At 41.5% G+C, this 24,892-nt stretch overlaps 1 protein-coding gene across 3 annotated transcripts in view; it reads right to left on the reverse strand.

The window, feature by feature from the left end:
* The window catches only part of LOC121868039 (cAMP-dependent protein kinase type II regulatory subunit-like), a 100,040-nt gene that overhangs the window by 38,694 nt on the left and 36,454 nt on the right, over positions 1-24,892 (reverse strand). For 2 of the 3 annotated variants that reach the window (XM_042368297.1, XM_042368296.1), the window contains exon 2: positions 24,387-24,766. The exons of the other annotated variant lie outside the window; for it this stretch is intronic. In XM_042368297.1, coding sequence (XP_042224231.1) covers positions 24,387-24,467 — 81 coding nt within the window. In that variant the 5' untranslated portion in view covers positions 24,468-24,766. The remainder of the gene's footprint in view (positions 1-24,386; positions 24,767-24,892) is intronic. 3 annotated transcript variants of the gene reach the window in all.

The raw sequence follows: 24,892 nt of genomic DNA on the forward strand, positions 1-24,892 counted from the left end.
CATCCAAATGTCCTCGGCAGTAAATGTTATCGTTTTACTTTTGTTTACATAAAAGGAGTGTGTGGGTGTGAAGTAGCCTGTATTTATCTGTGTTCCATAGGATGTGTGTGTGTGGGAGGGGGGGGAGGGTGTTGTTTTTTTTTTAGTTTTGCGTCACGTAGTTTATCCTTTGCGTGTAAATATTTGACAATAATTATATAAAAACTTTTATGTTAAGGAATTCATTACATCAATAATCCCTGCCACCAACACCATCATCAATACTATCTCCATCTCAACCACCAAACACTGCCATCAATACTGTCTCCTACCCAACCACCATCCCTGCAACCAATCTTGCCATCAATACTGTCTCCTACCCTACTACCAATCCAGTCACTCACCCTGCCACCCACCCTTGCCTCCTACCCTGCCACCCACCCTTGCCGCCCACCCTACCACTAACCCTACTATCCATCCCTATCACCCTACCCTGCCACAAACCACACTTCCTCCATCCCTGCCACCCAACCCTACCCTACCTTGCCACCCTCACAGTGACCAACACTACCCAGCACAATACCGTATACCGCAGTATTCAAATATCAATTATCGTCCAACACATTTTAAGTGACTACTGTCGTGTTAGAAAGATATAATTAGAAACAAAACATTAATACGTACTGTGTAATAACTTTAAGTAATTCTCCATATGATTAATTTGGTTAATTGACTCAGTTGTCATCTCTGAAGTAAATATGTATTCAGAATTAATTGTACTGTAGCATGCAGAGGTTCAATGTCTCAAGTGTGTGTGTGTGTGTGAGTGTGTGTGTGTGTGTGTGTTAACTTACGAGAACTTTTAAGAGTTTGACGTCACCCGGAAGCTATTAAAAGTAATACTAGATTGTGAAAGATAATTATCACAATCACAGTTTTTTTTTTGGAAATGTAATGACGCATGACAGTAGAGAGGAGTAACAGACGCACAACCAAGTCAGTAAACAGATGGATAAATCGTGTTTGTTGGACGGCTTGTGTTCACCCACCCCCTTCCCCCCCTTTTCCATCCGTCCTTTACAGAAAACGTGTGATTACCAGGGATACTGAAGGAAAAACAGGAAGACAACTAATGACTTTGACCATGGCTTCTCAACGTCACATATCCATCCAATCCTGTACGTTTGATGGACACACGCACGTATGAATAGGCGCATCACCCATATGCATCTACCATCTTTACCAGAACTGTGTGAAGTTTCATTGAAAACTGGCAGATGAGTTGACTTTACAAACTATAGCATACACACACACACACACACACACCTCAGCCTTCTTCGGGTAAGGACGTGTGCAGTCGGCGCTGCCCGCTAACGCGGCCGTGGTCTCTTGACCATGGAGACAGCTGCCAGCCCGGTCTGTCGGGCTCTCCCCTTCCCCATCTCCTCCTTCCCATCTGGATATATCAACAACCTCACACCAACAGTACAGTGCAAAGATTGACGATTAACCCACAAGTGATATAGAAAAGTGGCAATTTCAACTCGAAGGAAAAGCTCAAAAACTCAGCAATACTGATTGTGACTGGATCTGACCTAACCTGACCTCACAGCTTCACCTGACCTAACCTGAAGGATGGAGCACACCTGCATTGCCCCAAGCTACTGTCCTGGCCACACACCAGCCCATACGAGCACGAACTGATTGCTACAAGAACAGCCCAGTCCCAACCATTGTAAAAATTAGCAACACCTAATTATTATATGTCATATTTGTATCACTTATGTTACTTGTACATCATTTGTAAATCAAGAGACCCATTCCCCAATTATGTAATTGTATATTTTCAGCCTTCCGGCTGCCATGCTCTTTCAATAAACCGTTAATTATTATTATTATTATTATTTACACACACCTACGCTAGGTAAACATGTTATGCCTGTATCTAATGTACTGTATTTAAGTATACTGTATGTGGGCTTGTGCATGCTAAGTGTAAATGCCTGTGCTTCAGTGTCTCCTCGGTGTGACACTATTGAAAATCGAACTCGTGTGTGCGTGTGTGTGTGTGTCAGGGAGCCTCACAACACCCTGGTATGCCCAGAACTGTTTGCCTGATCCCACCCCCAATATCTGTTAACTTCTCTTTCCTCTACGACAATTGTTTTTCTAGTGCATAACAAGTTTCCCCTGTCGTGCGATAATTTTCCTCTGATGTACGTACGACAACTTTCCCCTGGCGTACGATAACTTTCCTCTAACGTACGACAATTTTCCCCTGGCGTACGATAACTTTCCCCTGGTGTTCGATAACTTTCCCCTGGCGCACGATAACTTTCCTCTAACGTACGATAACTTTCCTCTGAAGAACGATACCTTTAATCGCGAGTACAAAAACTCTTTTCTAACCACGACAACTTTTCTAGCTTACGGCGTGCGATGGCAGTTTTGGTGGATGATTGCAACTTTCTAATGTACGATGAATTTGCTTTATTGTACAGAATCATCTTGTACTTTCCTAATGTACAATAACTTTCCTTTAGTGTTCAATAGTATTTTAGCGTACGGAAAATGTTCACTGTTTCATATTGTTCATATCGTATAAGTTCTCTCTGGTGTCAAATATGTTTGTTTTGGGTAAGTTACGTTCAATATATACTTCTAACGTACGATACCTTCTTTACTAAATAATAATTTTTCTCGTTATCTCCATACTCCCTTACGATAACTTCTCTCTTATGTGCAATACCTACCCTCTCTTTAAGATAATTATCTCCACATAAAACTTACGATACTTTTTCCCGCGTATTCGATAACTGATCTAGCGTAAGGTGATTATTCCTCGGCGTACGATAATTACCAGAAGGCAGACAAGCGTCATAATACCCAAGTAATAATTATTTTATAAATTTTACAAGGGGAGGGAGGGAAGACTTGAGGTTAAAAATCGAGCTTTGTACAAGAGAAGACTATTTGCAATTTAATAATATCATATCTTGAGGGGCGATAAACAGATATAGTTTTGGTGCTGAAATGAAATGGAAAAACGAAATATAGCCTAGAGAAACATAGGATGCAAGCACAATAGAGTAGACCCCCACCCCCTTCACCCCCCACCATGCCAGCAACACACCCTAATGACGTCACAACCTGGCGTGCCGAGCCCTCATTTGTCGTCTGAATCGTGACGTCAGCATCAGGGGGGCGTGGCTTAAGGCCGAACTACCCCGCCCACTTTACACGAACAATTTCAACTCTCACAGGATGGAAGAAAATTAGTAAGATTCGTAATATCAGATTTAATTTTGATTTCGGTAGAGACTGAGTGAGTTAAAGGGTAATAATAACATGATTTAATTACACGTTTCATAATCCGATTCAAACTTAAAATGAATAACGCGATTTTTTGCAGATTTTGTTAAGCTAAGGTAGAGAGTCTTGGTATAATTTTGACGCTATTTTTTCTATGATATTCTTGTGTTTTAGCTTCAGTTCGAGACACAGGAATATAAAGGATAAATTGTAGTAAGAGAGAGAGAGAGAGAGAGAGAGAGAGAGAGAGAGAGAGAGAGAGAGAGAGAGAGAGAGATAAATACAGACAGACATACAGATTAACAGAAGGTTGGATAAAATAATACGATTGTGTGCCAGGATACTCTCTCTCTCTCTCTCTCCAAGGAAAAATCGTCGGAAATAGAGTCGTCAAGTTTCCTTAATCAGGGCCGATTGTGATCAGCTGTTTGGTGGTGGTCATAGCTTTATAGTGATCAGCTGTCTTCTGACCAGCTGTTTAATGATCAGCTTTGTGGTCGCTGGCCTGCTGTCTAAAGATTAGCTGTTAAGTGACCAACCGTTTAATGAGCAGCTATTTAGTGATCAGGCGTGTGTGTGTGTGTGTGTGTGTGTGTGTGTGTGTGTGTGTGTGTGTGTGTGTGTGTGATCCAGATGCTGTCTAATGATCAGCTTTTAACTAAGCATCTATTATTTAATGACCAGCTCTCTTGTGACCAAATGCCAAAGTGATCAGCTATTGTCTGACCGACTATCTAGTGACCAGCTGTCTAACTCTAAGTGGCCAGCTGTTCATTGGCCAGCTGTTTAGTGACCAGCTGTAGGGAGTGGTCAAGATGGTGAGGTCAACGGGTATTCCTGCCAGTGTCGGGTCAAAGGTCTTCTTCTCACTCAGCTGATATTACAGTAAGTTCCGGGATGCTGGAGTTGCTGTCGTGTTGTTATTGTTGTGGTCACTGTTTCTGTTGATACTGTTGTTGTTGTTGTTGTTCTTGTTGATGCTGTTGTGGTTATTACTGTTGTTTTGTCGATACTGTTGTTATTACTGTTGATTTGTCGGCACTGTTGTTGTTATTACTGTTGTTTTGTCGATACTGTTGTTGCTGCTGTTATTTCGGTTGTTGTTTTTGTTACTGTTGTTGCTTTTGGGTTATTTGGCACTGTTGTTGTTGTTGTTGTTATTTTGCTGCTTGGTACCGATGCTATTCTGTTGTTGTTTTTAATCCGGTTGATTTTGTGGTTGCTGCAATTATTACAACAACTGCTCTTGCATGTTCACCTTTAATTTACCTGTAACTACGTGAAATGTACTTGTAACAACTTGTAATTCACATGTAACTGTATGAAATGTACCTGTAACTAATTGTAATTTACCTGTAACTATCTATAATTTACCTGTAACTAGTTATAATTTACCTGTAACTACCTGTAATTTACCTGTAACTACCTGTAATTTACCCGTAACTATCTATAATTTACCTGTAACTCTCTATAATGTACCTGTAACTATCTATAATTTTCCTGTAATTTACCTTCACTTCAGCTATATTTTACAACTATACTTTACCTGTAGTTTACCTTCACCTCACCTATAATTTACCAGTAGTTTACCCTCACCACTTCTATAAGTTGCCTGTAGTTTCCCTATAACTAAACCGTAGTTTACCTTCACCTCACCTATATTTTACCTGTAGCTTACTCTCACCTCAGCTATATTTTACCTATAGTTTCCACAGGAGCTGCCATGCACAGGCCAACCGGCCTATTGCAGACTCCTTATTTTCTTATGTTCTATAATTAAGCTGTAGTTTACCTTCACCTCACCTATAATTTACCCGTAGTTTACCCTCACCTCACCTATAATTAACCGGCAGTTTACCTTCATCTCACCTATAATTTACCAGTAGTTTGCCTTGACAGTACCTATAACACACATATCACCGAAGCTGATCAACCTTTCTACCTGATTACGGCAGCGTCTCTAAATTCTTTAAAGAAGGGAAAATTGTCCCCCAGAGGCCGTGTTTAAGGGATCAGCCCCGAATTTAGGAGGGCGGGTGTGGCCTCTACACGGCCTCACCCTAGTTCTGAACGGTTCGTGTATCCTTATTCTGGACAATTCTTAGGTTATATTTCAATCCCCCTAAATGGCAATACAAGATTCTCAATGATTCTTTACGGTAAGAGTTCAACCTTTTTACAGGTAGGTGTGTGTGTGTGTGTGTGTGTGAAATCGTGTCTTCAGCTGTAGGGCGCTGAAATTATCTACAAAGCTGCACGTATATCGAGAAGTGGTCCCCCCCCCCCTACCCTGCTATATGGCAGTGAGACATGGGTCACATACAGGAGACACCTCAAGGCACTTGAAAACTTTCACCAACGTAGTCTACGTTCCATCCTCCGATTTCGCTGGGAAGACAAGAGAACAAATACCAGTATTCTTGCTGACACCAACTGTAGGAGCATCGAGGCTACCATTATCCATGAACAACTACTTTGGACTGGCCATGTTACCCGCATAGACGACAGTAGACTGCCAAACCAGCTACTTTACAGTCACCTAACGAATAGTAAACGTAACACCGGCGGGCAATTGAAAAGGTATAAGGATAGTCTTAAGACAAACCTGAAAAAGTGCCAAATCGACCCCCTCACCTGGGAGTCGATTACTCCACATCGTAACGCTTAGAGGAGCACCACACGAGAAGGTGTCAATACTTTCGAGTTAGCCCGACTGCAAACCGAGGCAGACAAGCGCCAACGCCGGAAAGACGCTGCCACCGCCCCTCCCACAGTAGATGCAGCCCTCCACATGTGCAACGAATGTGAACGATGCTGCGGGTCCCGTATCGATCTCTTTAGTCACCTCAAAACTCACCAACCTAGGTGACATCCCTAATACCTCATATCATTGTATCATAGCTGGATGATCGTCATACTCGATTCCGAGGAGTCTGGACGCAGGGACAGCGAGCTTTCTTCGACATCAGGATTTTTGATCCCATGGCCGGATGTTACCGAAACCTAGCTCTCGATGCTGCACACAGGAGGAACGAGAACGACAAGATAAGGGCATATGTGGAGAGAATTCAATACGTTGATCAAGGCAGCTTCACTCCTCTAGTATTCACAACCTCTGGTGGGATGGGACCAAGTGCAAGATGTTTCTACGCCAGACTCGCGGAGGTGATCTCCGAACAGAAGCAGCAGCCCAGAAGTTATGTTACAGCCTGGAAAGAGATGTCGACTGTCCTTCTCTCTCCTTCGGTCGGCTTAGCTCTGCCTCAGGGGAACGAGTACTTCGGCCCCACTGCCGACAACAGCTGCAGATATTGACTATGAGGCTACAGTCACTGAATGCCGCATAGATCTGCAATTCAACTAATTCAACACAGATAGCATAGCTACTTTTGTATTAGGATATTTAATATTAAGGTAATAAAATGGCAGCGAAGGTGTGGCTATTGGGGGAGGCTGGACGCCATAATAAAAAATAATAAGTAGTAGCAGTAGTAGTGGTGTGTGGTGTGTGTGTGTGTGTGTGTGTGTGTGTGTGTGTGTGTGTGTTTAATAATTCTAATGCACGAATCTTTGAAAAATTGGTTTCATATTCATTACTCCAAGGACAACATACATTGATGAGACCTACACCAGACCAGGACCTACTGGGAGCTGAGACATGCCGGACCTAAACTCAGAACCATCACTCGCCGTAAAGAACACACTCACGTCAACCTTTCTCTCTGACGTCACTGGGAAATTATATTTTATTTACTATGAATCGTCGGATGTCAATAGTTATCGTTTTCCTATCTGTACACTAATACGCTTTTTATGAGTTATCTTGCCAGGGAAACGTACGTGAAACTAAGAAACTACCATATACAACGAAGAGGACGAGGGGAAGAGTGCGATAATTGGTGGAGGAGAGGTAAGCACAGCGGAGAAGGTCCCACCCTAACAAACTATTGATCTGCGTGACGTCACTCCCACGTCATCAGGTAGGGGGAACACCTGCCAGGTGTAAGATAACATCTAACCTGTCTGATAAAATCTAACAATACATCGTGTAAATGTTACGGTTATACTAGATAAATTTCACTATAAATACCACCATCTTCTACATATGACGAAAAGGTATATATCTAATGGGGAATATATAAACTGGAAGTTATATTGGTAGAAAATAAGGATAAAATGTTTCCAAAATGGCAACGTGTGGTAATGGATAGTTCCTTATAGTTCAAAATGTCAGAGATCGGCTTAACGTAAGAACATTGTACCTGCTGCTGCTGCCGCCTCTCATATGTGACGCCTTTATCACCTCCCAGGTACATGTTGGAACAAGTAATGCGGTGTCTGTCTGTCTTAAGGTCTCATTTCCTGTCTGAATGGCCAGGGCGATCTATCTGTCTAGTTTCTGTTTGTCTATATGGCAGTTGGTCTGTTTATCTTTCTACCCAATTCTCTATTTGTTTATCGGTCTATATATAAAACCATCAATCTATCTACCTGAAAATCTATCGATGTATCTATCACCCAATGAACCTGAAACAATCCCACGTTGCCAAAAAACACATCTACTCTCTACAACCCCCGTCTAGTGTTGCACCTCCCGTCTACCCCACTCAACTTTCGTCAATATAAATCTATTAACAATCAGTTCTGTTGTTAATAAAACTTAAATAAATAAAAAACACAATCATAGTACTTCTTCTAATGTGAAATAATAATAATAAAAATAATAAAGTTTAGTGTCTCTCTCTCTCTCTCTCTCTCTCTCTGATGTAAATGGTGAACTTTGACGAGCCCGTGAGCCTCTGTGACCTTTCTAGCAGAGTAAGGTCAAAGGTCAACAGGAACCATCTCATTTACCCCTCCCCGTACGCTGACAAATGACCCTATACGCCCGGGGTGCACCACGTACACAACACGTTAAGTTATCGTACACAGGAAGTAAACGTAAATTAAGTTATTGTAAACATAGGGGGTTAAGTTATCGTACTCAAGAGGGTTAAGTTATCGTACTCAAGAGGGTTAAGTTATCGTACTCAAGAGGGTTAAGTTATCGTACTCAAGAGGGTTAAGTTATCGTACTCAAGAGGGTTAAGTCATCGTACTCAAGAGGGTTAAGTTATCGTACTCAAGAGGGTTAAGTTATCGTACTCAAGAGGGTTAAGTCATCGTACTCAAGAGGGTTAAGTCATCGTATTCAAGAGGGTTAAGTCATCGTACTCAAGAGGGTTAAGTCATCGTACTCAAGAGGGTTAAGTCATCGTACTCAAGAGGGTTAAGTCATCGTACTCAAGAGGGTTAAGTCATCGTACTCAAGAGGGTTAAGTCATCGTACTCAAGAGGGTTAAGTCATCGTACTCAAAAGGGTTAAGTCGTCGTACTCAAGAGAGGTTATCGTACTGAGGGTTAAGTTATCGAGGGTTAAGTTATCGTACTCAAGAGGGTTAAGTTATCGTACTCAAGAGGGTTAAGTTATCGTACTCAAGAGGGTTAAGTCATCGTACTCAAGAGGGTTAAGTCGTCGTACTCAAGAAGGTTGTCATCGTACTCAAGAGGGCTAAGTCATCGTACTCAAAAGGGTTAAGTCGTCGTACTCAAGAGGGTTAAGTTATCGTACTCAAGAGGGTTAAGTTATCGTACTCAAGAGGGTTAAGTTATCGTACTCAAGAGGGTTAAGTCATCGTACTCAAGAGGGTTAAGTCGTCGTACTCAAGAGGGTTAAATCATCGTACCACAAGGGATAAGTTATCATATTCAAAGGGTTAGGTTAGGTAAAGTGAAGAGATAGTCTATCAACCACATGTGTACGGAATCCCCTCCTGTGCTGAATAAAATCGTCTGGCGTTATCCACATAAAATAAGTGGTATGCCCATTGTGAAGAGGTTGATTCATTGTACTCAAGTCTTTAAAAGTATTACACAAACGACACAACCAGATGAAGGTAGATTGCTCAATTACCGTATATTTCTTTGTAACAAATTGCCTATGGAAACAAACGAAAAAAAATAATAAAAAGAAATAGCCTTCTTTTTTGTTGCTATGTTCTGTTACAATTTCCACAACTCACTCCAAGATTTTTTGTTTCTTTTACGAAATTCTACACCTTTTTCATTTTTTGTGGACACCGAGTTCCTCACAATCCATCAGTTTTTAAATCCATGTTCTCGAAAACCCACGGCCAGGGTCCTGGTTCCACTGAATTCTGCACAACACATCGAGTTTCCTGGAATTAGCAATATTGTCTCTGGTTCAACTTTCCCCAAATCGTACTATTCCCCTCCGCCATACTGATTTGTTTTATGAAACGCAATAAATTTCCATATATACAGCAAATTAAAACATGTAGTTATGCAGTGACTGGTGAGACATTGGCGATGCTGTGACGTCACGAGTGTATGTATGACATCATGGTGTACCGGATTGACGTAGATTTATTTACTCGAAGTCAAATACTTACGCCTAAACCTAGATTCAAAGAGTCATACGATTATGTTTGTTTTTCTTCTTCGTTAAGGTAGACACAGACACACACACACACACACACACACACACACACACACACACACACACACACACACCGCCTTGTTACCATCGCCCACAAGGATGATGACCCCGTGAGTTAACAACCTCTTATCTATTGCCCTTCCTCATAAACGTCTCTCCTGTCCATTTTTTTACCTAAGAAACGTTCTTTCCTTTTTTTTCCTTAGAAGCGCTTTTATTTTCCTATTTCTACCCCATTGACGTTTCTTCCCTTAATTTGTTGTCATAAACGTTCTTTCCTAAATATTTTATCAGACACTTTTTTGCTTAATTTTTCCTTTAGAGGTTTTCCTTAATTCTAACCCATAAACGTTTTCCTCAGAGTTTTTTCCAAATTCTACACCCACAATTTTTTATATTTTATCCTCAGAAACGTTTTTTCCTTGTGTATTTCCTCAAATATTTTGTTAAGCTTTTATCCCTCAAACATTTGTCCTTATTAACATCTTTTCTTCAGGATCATTTTCTCTTCAGATACATTTTCATTTTTGTTTCCCTCAACCTATTATTTAATCCTTAAAGTCCATCCTCTGATAAACTGTTTCCCTCACACAGGGATACCCGGTAGTTTTTCCCTAGCAACATTTTGCCCTTAAAGTATTTTTTGTTTTTTCCTCGGACTCGTTTTATCCTCACAGACTATTTTTTTTTTTTTTACTTTTTACTCGGAAATATGTATCAAAGCATTTTTTCTTCGAACAATTTCTTCAAATATATCTTTGTCAAGTAATTGCCAATAGATGTTTTTGAATGTAAGCCTTCGCCAGGCTTTTTTCCCTAAAAACTGTTTTTTCCTTAACAAACGTTTAACGTGTAACCTAAAAATTATTTTCCTTATAAAAAAAATTCTCCCCCACCTCACCATGTTTCTTCCCAGAAAGATGAAAATCTCTCTGGACGAATTTCTTCTCAGTAAAACGTTTTCCCTTCCTCTCTACTTTTTTCCCTCCCTCCCCCCACTAGGATGACTGCTCAGGGCCTGTGGTGCGCTGAGAGCCACAAAGACGAGGAGGTGGAGGAGGCTGAGTGAGGGAGTGTGAGTGTTTGTCTGTCTTTTGTCGTGGGTTTGTTGACGGGTTGTCGAGGTTCTGTTGTGTGTGTGTGTGTGTGTGTGTGTGTGTGAACACATTTGTATCTGTTCCCCCATCAGTGAATATCTACACACACGCACACGCACACACACACAACATTATTATATGTCATATTTGTATCACTTATGTTACTTGTACATCATTTGCAAATCAAGAGACCCATTCCCCAATTATGTAATTGTATATTTTCAGCCTTCCGGCTGCCATGCTCTTTCAATAAACCGTTAATTATTATTATTATTATTATTATTACACACACTACAGGCCCTCCCCCCCCCCTCCCAACAAGGCAGTAACAACTATCTCTAACAGGCTGTAGCGTTGTAACAAGTCCAAGGTCTTATCTATAATTGCTTGTTGTGGTATAATCCTGGTACCGTGTCGAGCCTGAGTGACGTCAGCTGGTGCCTATAACTTGAGTCTCTTGTTAAAAATACAACATTCCAAGTCTTTTCACATCTACTATAATTAAAAATATATTTGCACTTTTCAATAAAGATAGTGTCTATTATTTTATTTTTCTGAAAATTTTAAAATAATTTCCTTTGTGTCTATAATTTTGTATTATTGAAATATATGATTACTCTATATTATGTGTATAATTCCTCCTTGCTTCTATAATTCAAAGTATAGGCGGCACTTTCGTATTTATTTCCTTTCCATAATTATAGGCAAAACGGTATAATTATCCGCAAAATTTACCACGTGACGGCAATTTTGAGTTACCACACCACGTGAACACCACACCACCTGATGTCTCCATGACCACATGAGGTCCTTCATATCAAACCCGAGGACGAGTTACCACACCACGTGAACACCACACCACCCGATGTCTCCATGACCACGTGAGGTCCTTCATATCAAACCCGAGGACGAGTTACCACACCACGTGAGCACTACACCACCCGATGTCTCCATGACCACGTGAGGTCCTTCATATCAAACCCGAGGACGAGTTACCACACCACGTGAACACTACACCACCCGATGTCTCCATGACCACGTGAGGTCCCTCATATCAACACCCGAGGACGAGTTACCACACCACGTGAACACTACACCACCCGATGTCTCCATGACCACGTGAGGTCCCTCATATCAACACCCGAGGACGAGTTACCACACCACGTGAACATCACACCACCCGATGTCTCCGTGACCACTTGAGGTCCCTCATATCAACACACGAGGACGAGTTACCACACCACGTGAACATCACACCACCCGATGTCTCCATCACCACGTGAAGTCCTTCATATCAACACCAGAAGACGAGTTACTACACCACGTGAACACCTCACCACCTGGTGTCTCCATGACCAGCCCAGGCCCGGGCCATCAACTGTAAACTATAATAATTTGTATGTTCAATTCATGTTCCTTCTTTTTTCAGTAATGAAAGCTTTTGTTAAACGACCCACCTTCCCCATGTCTTTGTATGTAATAAGTCATGTCCAATGTATATTTTCAGCCTTCGGGCTGCCGACTTTTTCAATAAACCGTTAATTATGATTATTATTATTATTATTATTATTACTACATCCTTAACCGCTGGAGGGTCAAGACCTATCAGGCGCCGCTCCTGCTGTGCAGCTGCTCCCCTTGACCAATGTTCTGCCCATTCCCCAAGTCCCTCTCCCCGACCCATCCTCACCACCGGGATATCAACACAATAAAAAGTGAGAATTTTGTTTCGGAAAGAATTGGGATCAGTGTTGAACAGTGACGAACAGTGTTTAAGCCAGTGAATTCAGCACTAGACTGTATCAGCGAGAGCAGTGACCCACCAGGGAGATAAGCACCCCTGGGAACCGTCCACCATGTTCTGACCAGGCGGTGTTAATCAGTCCACCCTGGGAACAACAGAGGGTCGGCTTCACACCTGGCTAGGAGATATCACAACACCACCTAGCAAAGAGTGAGGTACTGTTACACCACCCCACACCACCCGGTGTCTCCATGACCACGAGAGATCCTTCATATCAACTCCTGAGGACGAGTTACTGCACCACGAGGCCTACGTGACCTCACACAATTCAATTCATGTTCCTTCCCCTTTTAATAATGAAAACTTTCGTTAAACGACCCACCCACCCCATGTCTTTGTATGTAACAAGTCATTTTGTCTAATGTATATTTTCAGCCTTCGAGCCGCAGAACTTTTTCAATAAACCGTCAATTATTATTATTATTATTATTATTATTATTATTATTATTATTATTATTATTATTATTATTACACACACACACAAACACACACACACACACACACACACACACACACACACACACACACACACACACACACACACACACACACACACACACACACACACACACACACACACACACACGCCGTCAGCTGACAGGTTGGTGGGGTGTTTCTTTAAACCATGAGGGCCCGACCTCGACACGTGAAGCACTGGAGCCTCTCATATGTATAGGGTATACCGGAGCCCTGGTGAGAGAGAGAAAGGGGAGAAGAAGACGTAGAGAAGAAAAAGAAAAGAATAATGATGATACACAGAAGAGAGAGAGAGAGATGTAGGGTGAAGTGGAGAGAACGGAAATAATTGTCTCGGATTTCGGTCTTTAAAATGAGTTCCAGGAACTACTATCCCTGCCTACCACTATCCCCACCACCCACAATTCCTTCTCTCACACTACCCCAACCTATCAACATCACCTACCATCCCTAACCTACCACCACTCACGACCTACCACCATTCCTTACTACCTCCCCTCCCCCTCACCACACCTTCCTCTGAATTGCTGTGTTTGAGGAGGAGTAATAGGAAAGGGAAGAGGAAGGGGAGTTTGTGACAGGTGAGGGGACAGGTAGGGAGGGAGAGGGGAGAGGGGAGGAGGGCAGGCAGGTGGTTGCGATATTGACAGATGGTCGAGATAGGGATGAGAGAAATGGACAGCTGGTGACAGGTGGTCGAACCCCACACACCATATTGCGTAAGGTCAACTCAGCTGGTATTTTATTCGCGCCATGATGAAACTTGTTGCAGTACAGTGCGGAGACGTGTTCATTTTTTCCTGCTGATAATGTTTTTTTTTATTGGTTAAGTTTTTTATGATCAATTTAAATTTTCGTTCATCAAATTCAAAACTCGATTGTCATACTAACTTGAAATCACCTTTTGAGAGAGAGAGAGAGAGAGAGAGAGAGAGAGAGAGAGAGAGAGAGAGAGAGAGAGAGAGAGAGAGAGAGAGAGAGAGAGAGAGAGAGAGAGAGAGAGAGAGAGACCACCCTAATGAAGTGACAAGACTAAACCAATAAACGCGCATCATACCCGCAAAGGCGTGGATTCTGACAAAATCGCATCCAGGCAGGTGGTGACAGTGACAGATGGTTGAGAGACGGGGGAGGGGACTAACTAGACAGCTGGTGACAGGTGGGAGAGACGGAGGATGAGCGAAACAGACAGCTTGTGACAGATGGTTATGACTGACACGGCAACACCTGGTGATCAGAAAAGTGTGTTGGTGATCAAAGTAGAGTTTGTTGGTGATCAAAGTAGAGTTTGGTGGTGATCAAGAGTTTGTTGGTGATCAAAGTAGAGTTTGGTGGTGATCAAGAGTTTGCTGGTAATCAAAGTAGAGTTTGGTGGTGATCAAGAGTTTGTTGGCGATCAAGAGTTTGTTGGTGATCAGAGAAGAGTTTGTTGGTGATCAGAAAAGTTTGTTGGAGATAAGAGAGCGAGAAAGTGAAGACAACTTGAGATAAAAATGGAGAATGAGTGAGAGGAGAGGGAGAGATTTTACACCAGTCATTACTCCCACCTCCTTCCCTCCCTTTCCTTTCCCCAACCTCTTCTCTCCTTCCCCCTCACCCTGACCATTACTCTCCCTCCTTCAAGCCATAAATGCCACCTTTACTACTCCCCCTACCTCCTTCCCTCCCACTCTCTCCTCTGCTTCCCTCCTCCTCCTCTCCCTCTCCCCTCCCCCTCTTCACTCTGCCTCTCTATCCCCTTCTCCCCTGCCTCTCTCCACTCTGTCTCTCTCTCTCTCTCCCTCTGCCTCCCCCTTAACCTTTCTGCCTCCCAAGATCATTACTGTTATATTTCCCCTCTCTTCCTCCTCTCGCTCTCTACTTACTCCTAATCATTAATCTTACCCCCTCTCCATCCTTTTCCACCCTTTTTACCTCTCCCCCCCCTCCTCATCCCCTCCTCTCTCTCTCTCTCTCCTCTTTCTACCCTTCCTCCCTAATGCCCCCCTCTTCCTTCCTCCCTCTCCATCACTCTTTTTTCCTCCTCCTTTAATGCCTCTCTCTTTTCCTCCTCCTTCCTTCTCTCTCCTTCCATCAGCCTGGCCGAGTATCTTGAAGTGGGCAGCACGTACAAGACTGGCTGAGTAAACCTGATAATTATGGACAGTGGAGACTAACTACCTGGAGAGAGAGAGAGAGAGAGAGAGAGAGAGAGAGAGAGAGAGAGAGAGAGAAAAGAAGAGAGAGAGAGAACTTCACAAGGTCATTAAAACAACCACTGGTGAGATAGAGAAAAGACAAAGAGAGCGCGACATCAGGCCATTAAACACAACCTCTGTGACGTCATTCATTGATCTGGTCAAAAAATCAACAGTAACTTTGTTCGTTTACATTAACCTTTGTGCAAACCATAGTCAATGTCCGCTTAACGTACATTCGGATAAAGTACATTCGCTTAACGTACATCCGGTTAACTCTAACTTGTTGTTTTATCCCAATCATCAGACACACCAAACGAACGCTCGCCCGACCAGGAAAACAAAATCAGACACACGTTCGCCCAACCAGGAAAAGACATTATGTTTAGAAAGGCATATACGTGTGTGAATCAATCACGTTAGGGATGAGTCGCACTGACAGTGTGGCCATAACACCAGGGAGGCGCAGGGAGAGTAGGGAGGGAGAAAGGGAGGGACGGAGGGAGCCAAGTCTAGAGAGGACAGAAGACCTTAGTATAGAGAGAGAGAGAGAGAGAGAGAGAGAGAGAGAGAGAGAGAGAGAGAGAGAGAGAGAGAGAGAGAGAGAGAGAATTCCAGCTGAGTAAAATCATCAAAACATTTTTGGACCGCCACCAAGATGTCGAAGACTCAGCCAGAAGTTGTAAAGGTCCTCTCTCTCTCTCTCTCTCTCTCTCTCTCTCTCTCTCTCTCTCTCTCTCTCTCTCTGTCTCCTCCGTAACTGCAGACGTGACAACACACAACTCTACCTCACTCTTCTCACTACACAAAGACCGATTCTCAAAAGGTTCTTGCGTCATTTATAAGTACACATCCTCACATTATACCATTAAAGTAAACTATTATAAGAGGCGTTCACTATTTAACGGACTTTAAGTGGTAGGTTGGTCCATTATATGTAAAACCTCCGTCTAACGGACTATATGAGGCAAGGAGGTCCGTTAGATTGAGGTCCGTTAAATGGAGGTTTCACTGTACTGGAGATGTTTACCGTATAGGAAACTTTGAGTGGAATGATGTTAAATACGCTCTTTGTAGCCTCCAGTCACAGGGGAACAATGATGAAGGGAAATCCTGAAAATCCATCTTTGTGTCGCAGCTTAAGTGGGGCATTTGGACGCGGTTGTTGCCTCTCCGGTGTATGTATGTGAGAGAGGTGGGTGGGTGGATTTAACTTGAAGTGTCTCTGAGAATTCGGAAGTGAGTTTAGGTGGTGGTGACGTAAGGTGGTGGTGACGTAAGGTGGTGTTGGGAATGGGAGGAAGAGGGGAGGAGGATGTAGGGAATGACAAGGGGAAAGACGCTGGGGAGGACAAGGGGAAGGACAAGGGAAGCACGAGGGGGAATGACTAGGGAAGGACGAGGAGGGAGGGCGAAGGGGGTAAGGACGAAGGGGGTGGACGAGGGGAAGGCAGCGAGCCGTTGCAGGGTGACCTAGTTCCCCTCGTGACCCAGCTTGGCTAGGGCTGATGACCCGCTTCCACAGTGAGTTATTTGACCCCCAGCTACTATAGACAACCGGGGTCATACTAGGTCACAGAGGGTGAACTAAGGTCATCCTAGTCATAGCTTATCCGTGGGTCAGGTCACCTGGAGTGAATCAGGGTCATACTATAGGTCAATAAGAGTACGCCAAGGTCACCCGATATCTAATTTAACCTAACTTAACCCATCTTTACAAAAAACTAACCTAACTTAACCTACCCTGACCAAACCAAACCTACCCTAATCTAAGCACGCCTAATCTAGCGATCCCTGGTTAGTTTTAGTTAGGTGAAGTTAGGTTAAAGTAATGTTAGGTTAGGTTAATGCTATATTAGATTAGATACGTGCAGCCTCAGTTTCAAAATAAACCAATAACTAAGAGAATCGATGGCGTTGTTCCTGGTACTGTGCCAACAAGGGCCGTCTCTCAGGTACTAGTCACCCCTAAAGTATGATAGAAAATGGTGAGAATTCCTGTAATGTAGAGAACGGAAACAAACTTCCAGAATGTAACAGAAGATAAATAAATTAATGAACGTTACATCATAAGTGGCTAGTGGTTGAATGTTACATTTATCTACATGTGTGTGTGAATGTTAGGCAATGTCAATTTCACTTTGTAAGTCTCCTTTTTGCCTCGGAATTACTTCGGTAAAGTTCAATAAAAGTTCTGCAGCAAAAAAAGTCAAATGAAGATCTCAACTCTATTATTATTTTTATTGACTGGGTATTTGTCAATTTGGGTGACAGTGATTTTTACTGCTTCAACATCCGGAACTCTAAATAGACCTAAAAATAAACGGAAATAAAACCACAAAAATTACTCAACTCCCGCCAAACAAGGGATACACAAAGCAGGCATCACCCTGCTGGATAACACACACAGTTGGCCACATCCCCGCTACATGTACACAGTTGGCCACATCCCCGCTACATGTACACAGTTGGCCACATCCCCGCTACATGTACACAGTTGGTCACATCCCCGCTACAAGTATACTGTTGGTCATATCCCCGCTACATGTACACACAGTTATTACATCCCCTTCATAGCCACACAGTTATTACATCCTCGTTGCATGCATACTGTTGGCCACATCCTCGTTGCATGCATACTGTTGGCCACATCACCGCTACATATATACATAGTTTGCAACAATTACCTGACTAGATATTATTTACTACCGTCATAGAGTGTGTTGCAAGCTTGCCACATTTTATGAATTAAAAACACAAAATGGAAACTTAACACCCGATTACCATAAATAGCAATAAAATCTATACACATACACTAATATATCTTATCATACTACCGTTGATAATGACCAGAAAATCCTCAATATAAGAGATTTTACGTCCAGGTGTGAAGGAAAGAGCAGATTAGTAACCCCCTTGTAAAACTGGTTCCCTGCTATCGTACAGACAGAGAAGCAAAAGATAAACACAAGAGTAACGGCGGCTTGTGATTGGTTGATCCACTAACTTGTGTATCTCTGTGTATGACAACAAGAGGACCAGTTTAGCCCCGCGGTGGCCCAAGACGCGACAAGAGAGAGTTGGGTTATAAAATGGATTTAATTATTATTGAAGTATTGAATGTTTATGGTGTATGTTATGTATATTATGATTTTTTATTTATTTATTTATTTATTTATTTATTTATACACAGAGAGAGAGACTTTCAAATATATATTGTTATTGGTGTTTATTCTCATGATGTAATAACCTCTTCCCCCCCCCCTCTCTCTCTCCACTCCCTACCCCTCTCACCCCCTCTCTCCTCACCCCTCTCTTCTCTTTCTCCTCTCCATACTCGCCTTCTGTTCTGCATCTATTCTCCCGTTTCACCTCACCCCCCCCTTTCTTTCCCTCCTCCTCTCATCCCTATCTCCCTACCTCTCTTCCCTCCTCTCCTTCCCAAGCTTACTTACGTCCCTCTAGTTACATGTATCATGACCAGGACATGCACAGTCACTCTGGAGCACAATTCACCACATACATACATACATACATACATACTGCCATACATACATACATACATACATACATACATACTCCTGTGTGTGTTATCAGATTTTGTTTGACTGTAAACTGACTGAGTATCTATACAGTATATCATTAAGACCATATGTGTGTGTGTGTGTGTGTGTGTGTGTGTTGTGTTATTGTTGATGATGTGTGTGTGTGTGTGTGTGTGTGTGTGTGTCTATCTTTATTTGAACGTGTACAAAGTATAGTAATAAAAATTCGTATGTATTTGTCTGTCTGTTTTATATGAGCTTAAATAATTCACTCGGTGTCTGTATGAAGATGTGTACCCATATAACAATAATAATTTCACTCCACCTAACCTAACCTAACCCAACCCACAAGTCATCAATGAAGGTCCTAGTGTGACCCATTCTCAACCATCACTGTTAACTATCCTCTAAAATATATCCAACTTGTTTTCCTCCACTTCAAAAAAATGAAAATAAATAAATAAAAATATAAATAAAGAAATAATATATGAGTAAATAAATAAATAAATCCATCGAAGTCAAAGTTCATTTTTTTTTTTACTGGATATTTTATGAGTACGACACGGGGCGACACGGCATGGCACGACACGACAAGGCACGACACGACTTATTTTTCATCAGTAAATATTGAAGCATCAGATATATATTTTTAAAAGGAGAAAATGTTTAAAAAGATTTCAGGCTGAGTGGCGGGGGTGGAAGGGGAGGGGGAAGAAGGATTGGGGGAGTGGTTGAGAATAGAGAGAGGGGATAATGGGAGGGGGAGAGGGAGAGGGATGCGGGGGCGAGGAGAGGGGTGAGGGTAAGAGCGTAAGAGGATGGGGGAAGGGAAGGGATTAGGATTAAGGAGGGGGAGGGAAAGGGAGAATAGAGGGGGAAGGGTGCGGCAGGGCGACAGTCGAGGGGAAAGGAGGATGAGGGCGGGGAAGGGGGGGGGGTTAAAAACACATCTAGTGACAGACAGACATACAGAGTTTGATATTTAACACTAACCTAAAACACACAAGCCAGTCCACGTTGCAGTAGCTATTACCTGTGACGATGACGGGGACTCACCTGATGTTCCAGCCTCACCTGTCACCTGGTCACACACACACACTCACCTGTAAGGACAAAACAAGTGTAATTAATAAGGTTGTCCTCAAGAAAAAATACATTAAGCGAAGAAAAAAATAATAAGAGAATATAATACATTCTGTCTTACCAAATTCATGATTAACTATATAGAGAAAGTGTTTATATATAACTATGACAGTGAAATGAGCATTCTCTTCATTATAATAATAATGATGAGTTTTTTCTTCAAGATACAGTGGGTCAGGGCGAGAAATTACCGCAGAGTGATGGTGGTGGTGAAGCAATGACGTCACCAATCAACAGTTACTACTTAACAGTCAGCAATTACTAAATAACAGTTAACAGTAACTACTTAACAGTCATTATCTTTATTACACACAGTACTAATCACTCAACAGTTAGTAGTCACCAGTTAACAGTCAACAAACAGTAATTACCAACTGATTTCATCCAACCCCGTTTCTTTCATCATCATAAAGGTGAACAAATTAAAATAACAAACCTTTGAGTTTTAGGTAAAGTTTGCCAATTACAACGGCTTTTACATCTCATATATTTGAAAAATAATTTATCTTAAGAACATTTAAGAATCTATCTTTGAGAAATACCTTACGTGAATTAATTTAATATCTTATTTTAGTTTTAAGTGATAATTTTATCGTACAACCTTTTGGATATCCATATTCAGTGTTATTTCTAAAGAAGCGTGAAAGATATAGTTCAGGGTTACAGGTAGAAGGTCCTGGTGGTGGTGGTGATCCTGCATGCTTCCCAGTGTGTTGGGTGAGGAAGCCTTAGTTTAGTGGACCAGGCGGGCAGGCAAGGGCAAGTTGTTCTGATGATTTACACACACACACACATACATACATACATACATACATACATACATACATACATACATACATACATACATACATACATATATATATATATATATATATATATATATATATATATATATATCACAAACAAGTAGGTGTCTGCTTGGAATATCTAAACCCCACGTACGAAGGGGGGAGGGGGAAAGAGGGAGAGGCAAGATGGGAGGGGGGAGGTGTCACCTGATCCACAAAACTATTTCAACACGCATGACACATCTTATGAGTCGACCAAGCATACTTATTACCTCACACCTGTTGACTGGTACACCTGGCCCCTGGACCAAGTGACTCTGACACATGTGATATCGACACAGGTTTCAATATCACAAGTATCGGTATCATACGACAGACACATGATCCTGGTAGACGTAACACTATTAACATAACAACACATGTAGCTACAGCAGTTTTAGTGCATTTCCTACTTCACTATGTCGTAGCTTAACTGACCAGTTACAGTCATCCTAATTATCACAAGTCACAAGGAAATATCAGTGTAGGAACCTCACAGCATCCATCTTTGTGACGTAACTGAAGTGAAACATATTTCCCGTACCATTATTTCGAAAGACTATAAACAGAGGAACCTGCGACAATAAGGGCCCCGCAGACCTCCCTCGTGATATCTTAACGACAGTGACCACCTTGTAAAGATATGAAGAACATGAGTCACCACTCAACACGCCACCAAGGAAGGTGTTAAGTGAAGGGACCATCCCCCTGCTGCAACACACTCTAAAACATAAACCATTAACCTTCACATTAATGTTTGAAAAATCCTTCTAATCCAAAAGTGCAATGAGCTTAATGCATATAGTATAAAGTTTAGTTTTATATGATCATCTGACTATTAACACTAGAAATATCGTACAGTATATACATGTTACGACACAATCAACAACAAAAGAACATTTCAAAATCTGACGTACAAAATAAATTCAACATATAATCTAGATATTAAAAATCGGATACCATAAACTACAAGATAAATGTAAAGTTACTGGAAAAATTGGACATAATAATATACATTTATCAGCCGATTTATAGTGTACTTAAATAAAAAAACCGGACATATTTAGACAATAACAGACAACTTATTATTTACAAATCGGCCACACTAGGAAACAATAAACAGCTAATTTATGACTCAAAACATAATGGGGGGCAAAAATATGAACAATGAAACCAATGTCGTCAGTTTGTTGATATCGATATTATCAGCTGACCGGATGACGTCATGCTGATATGCCACTGTTATCACTAAATAAATCGTGTTAATGCGTCTCACTTCGAAATCAAATTCTTTTTAACGTCGATGAAAACTAAAGATTACTTCCTATCTGCTTGAGGTAAAAAAAAAAAATAATAAAAATAAATAAATAAGTAAAAAAAAAGACTCCATTGAACGTAATTAACTGAAAATACTCTCAATATTGTTTTCTTTTCTCAGCTGTATATTTACTTACGAGGATTTTTATTTTCGTTCTTTGTGTTGAATTTCAGACACAAAGAAACATGAGTTGGCATCTTCTTCAGTTACTGCCCAAGTTAGGATAATTTTGACCGCCTTTTGGTTATCCATTTATTTATTTATTCATAGTTTAATAATTTATACATTGTGACCCTTGTTTTATTTATTATTATTTATATTTTTTGACATATCGGGTAGTTTATTAATTCTTATTCATTTGTTTACTTGTTTTATTATTCATATATTCATTGTTTTATCTCTCTACGTGTGGGTTGGACCAAAGGATACAGAAACCTTAAAAGAAAGAGAATTAAAAGAAGATGAAGAAAAATAAAAGAGGAAGAAGAATTAAAAGAAGAGGAAGAAAATAAGAAGAGGAAGATAAAAGAAAAGAAAAAAAGAAAAACTATAAGAACAAGTAATATCACAAAAACAAACAACAACAAATAAGGAAAAGTGATCCAAGACAAGTGTAGACGAGTTTCACGTGACGTCACTGTTTGTTTACTTTCAGACTGAGGGTACGAAGACACGAATATATAGGACGTTTGGGCCAGGGTGGTAAGAACCTAACCTAACCAAATCTACCGTAAACTAATCATAATCTAATATTAATCTCGTTTATTTCCAGATAAGGGGTATGTTTAGTTTACGGTTAAGCTTACAGTTACAGTAGCTTAGGTAATGGTAGGTAAGGTCATAGATGAAGTTCGCTTGCATATAAAACAAAATAAATGTAAATATTTTAATTGTAAATGCAAAGAACTGTTTGTAAATGCAAATACTGGTCGGTATTGGCAGGTAATGGCCGGTGTAACAAGGCCAAATTATATACCCACTGGCCTTCCTCAGGCTTCACGCCATTTGTTTTGGTCATGCTTCTTGGCCACACTTCCTCACCTGATGAAGTCATTGTTTACATCCACGAAACTCTCCTGTACTGCTCATATCCTCACCTAACACACTCGCGTCACAAACATAGTACTCCAAATGACGTTGAGTTGTGTTCTGAGACTATACACATCGGCATAAAGATCGTTCTCGTAATTCTCGTTTAGAGCAGAAAATTTAACGTGTTATATTACGATCCTTTGAGAGTATTGTTCTTACAGGGAGAGGATTTGACGTGTACGAATGTCAGTCCTATAAGAGAGATATTTAACGTGCGATCCTTTAAAGACTCCAAGTCCTTTAAAAACGAAATTTAACGTAAGAAAGATTCCAAATGTCGTCCCTCAGAGGAAAAATTCAGCGTTCGAGTCTAGGAGAATGACAGAAAGAATTACCGTACGAGTTTTTGTGAATCCAAATCGCAAAGACAGGGATGGATAAGGGTGTCGTAAAATCTCATAAAAGGACCAAACTGTCAATCAAAATGACAACAGAATTATACTGAGACTCTACCTTGTCGAGATACGATCAATCAACATCAATTAGGTGACAAAAATCACGTAGAGAATCTTTCTGAATCTGGGTGGAGAGAAAAGGGTGGAGGAGGTAGTGTGGGGTCAACCGGACATGGATGTGGGCGTAACACAGGGCTGGGTGCTTTTAGGTGTGGGTGGCATGCGTCACGAGATACACCCAACCAAGCCAAAGCCCCCACGCCTACACTTAGTGGCGGCAGCAGGTTGCCAGGTACACACCTCAGGTACACACACAGGTCTAGCTGTGTAGGGTGTGTGTGTGTGTGTGTGTGTGTGTGTGTGTGTGTGTGTGTGTGTGTGTGTGTGTGTGTGTGAAAATACACTATCCAGGTACACAGGACTGGGTGTACTTCTATGTAGTGTAATATCTTCCTGTTGTATTAAGGCTATTATTCCGTGTTCTCTATGTGTAGTCGTAGTGGTAGTAGCAAATTTTTCATTTCATTATTTATAAACCAATTCTAGCCACCACCTTCGTTTCACCCACCACCACCACCAGGTAAAAAAGGAACCAGCTGACCTAGTAATTATAAACAATACACAGTTCACCAGGTGCATGCAAACAAAAAACAACTGGTCAGGCACCTGTAAATAAAAACAGCTGATTATACACACGTAAGCAAAACACAGCTGACTCACCTTCCATTTCTATTTCCAGGTCCAGGGTGTCAGGTCTGACCGGAGGGGCGGGTGGTGCCGATATTGCCACCTCAGTACTCATGGTGCCTCTAGGAGTGAGGTAAGTGGATGGGGTGCCACAAGGAAATGGGAAGGAGTGCCACAAATGGGAAGGAGAGGAGTGCCTTAAATGGGAGGGGGAGGACTGCCACAAGGGAAGGGGAAGGAGGACCACAGGCAGGGTGCCACTAGAGATGGGGGGGGGGATTAAAGGGAAAGGGATGGGAAAGGGCTTCAGTGGTAATTTCCTCCAAGGTTCACCTCCAAAAGTCTTTGAAGAGGCAATGTTTCAAGTACAACGTCCAAGTTTGACCTCCTCAAGTAAAAAAAAAAAACGTTCCCCTTAAAAAAAAATATTTATAAGTAAAACTGTTCACTTCTCGTACTGTTGAATTTTGGTGTTTGTGTTATTGTCGTTATCATCAAATTAATGTAATATATCAATATCTAAGTCCTCGTGTTTTCTTT

Source organism: Homarus americanus, unplaced genomic scaffold, assembly GCF_018991925.1.
Source record: "Homarus americanus isolate GMGI-L3 unplaced genomic scaffold, GMGI_Hamer_2.0 scaffold37032, whole genome shotgun sequence".
In the NCBI taxonomy this organism is placed as follows: Eukaryota; Metazoa; Arthropoda; class Malacostraca; order Decapoda; family Nephropidae; genus Homarus; species Homarus americanus.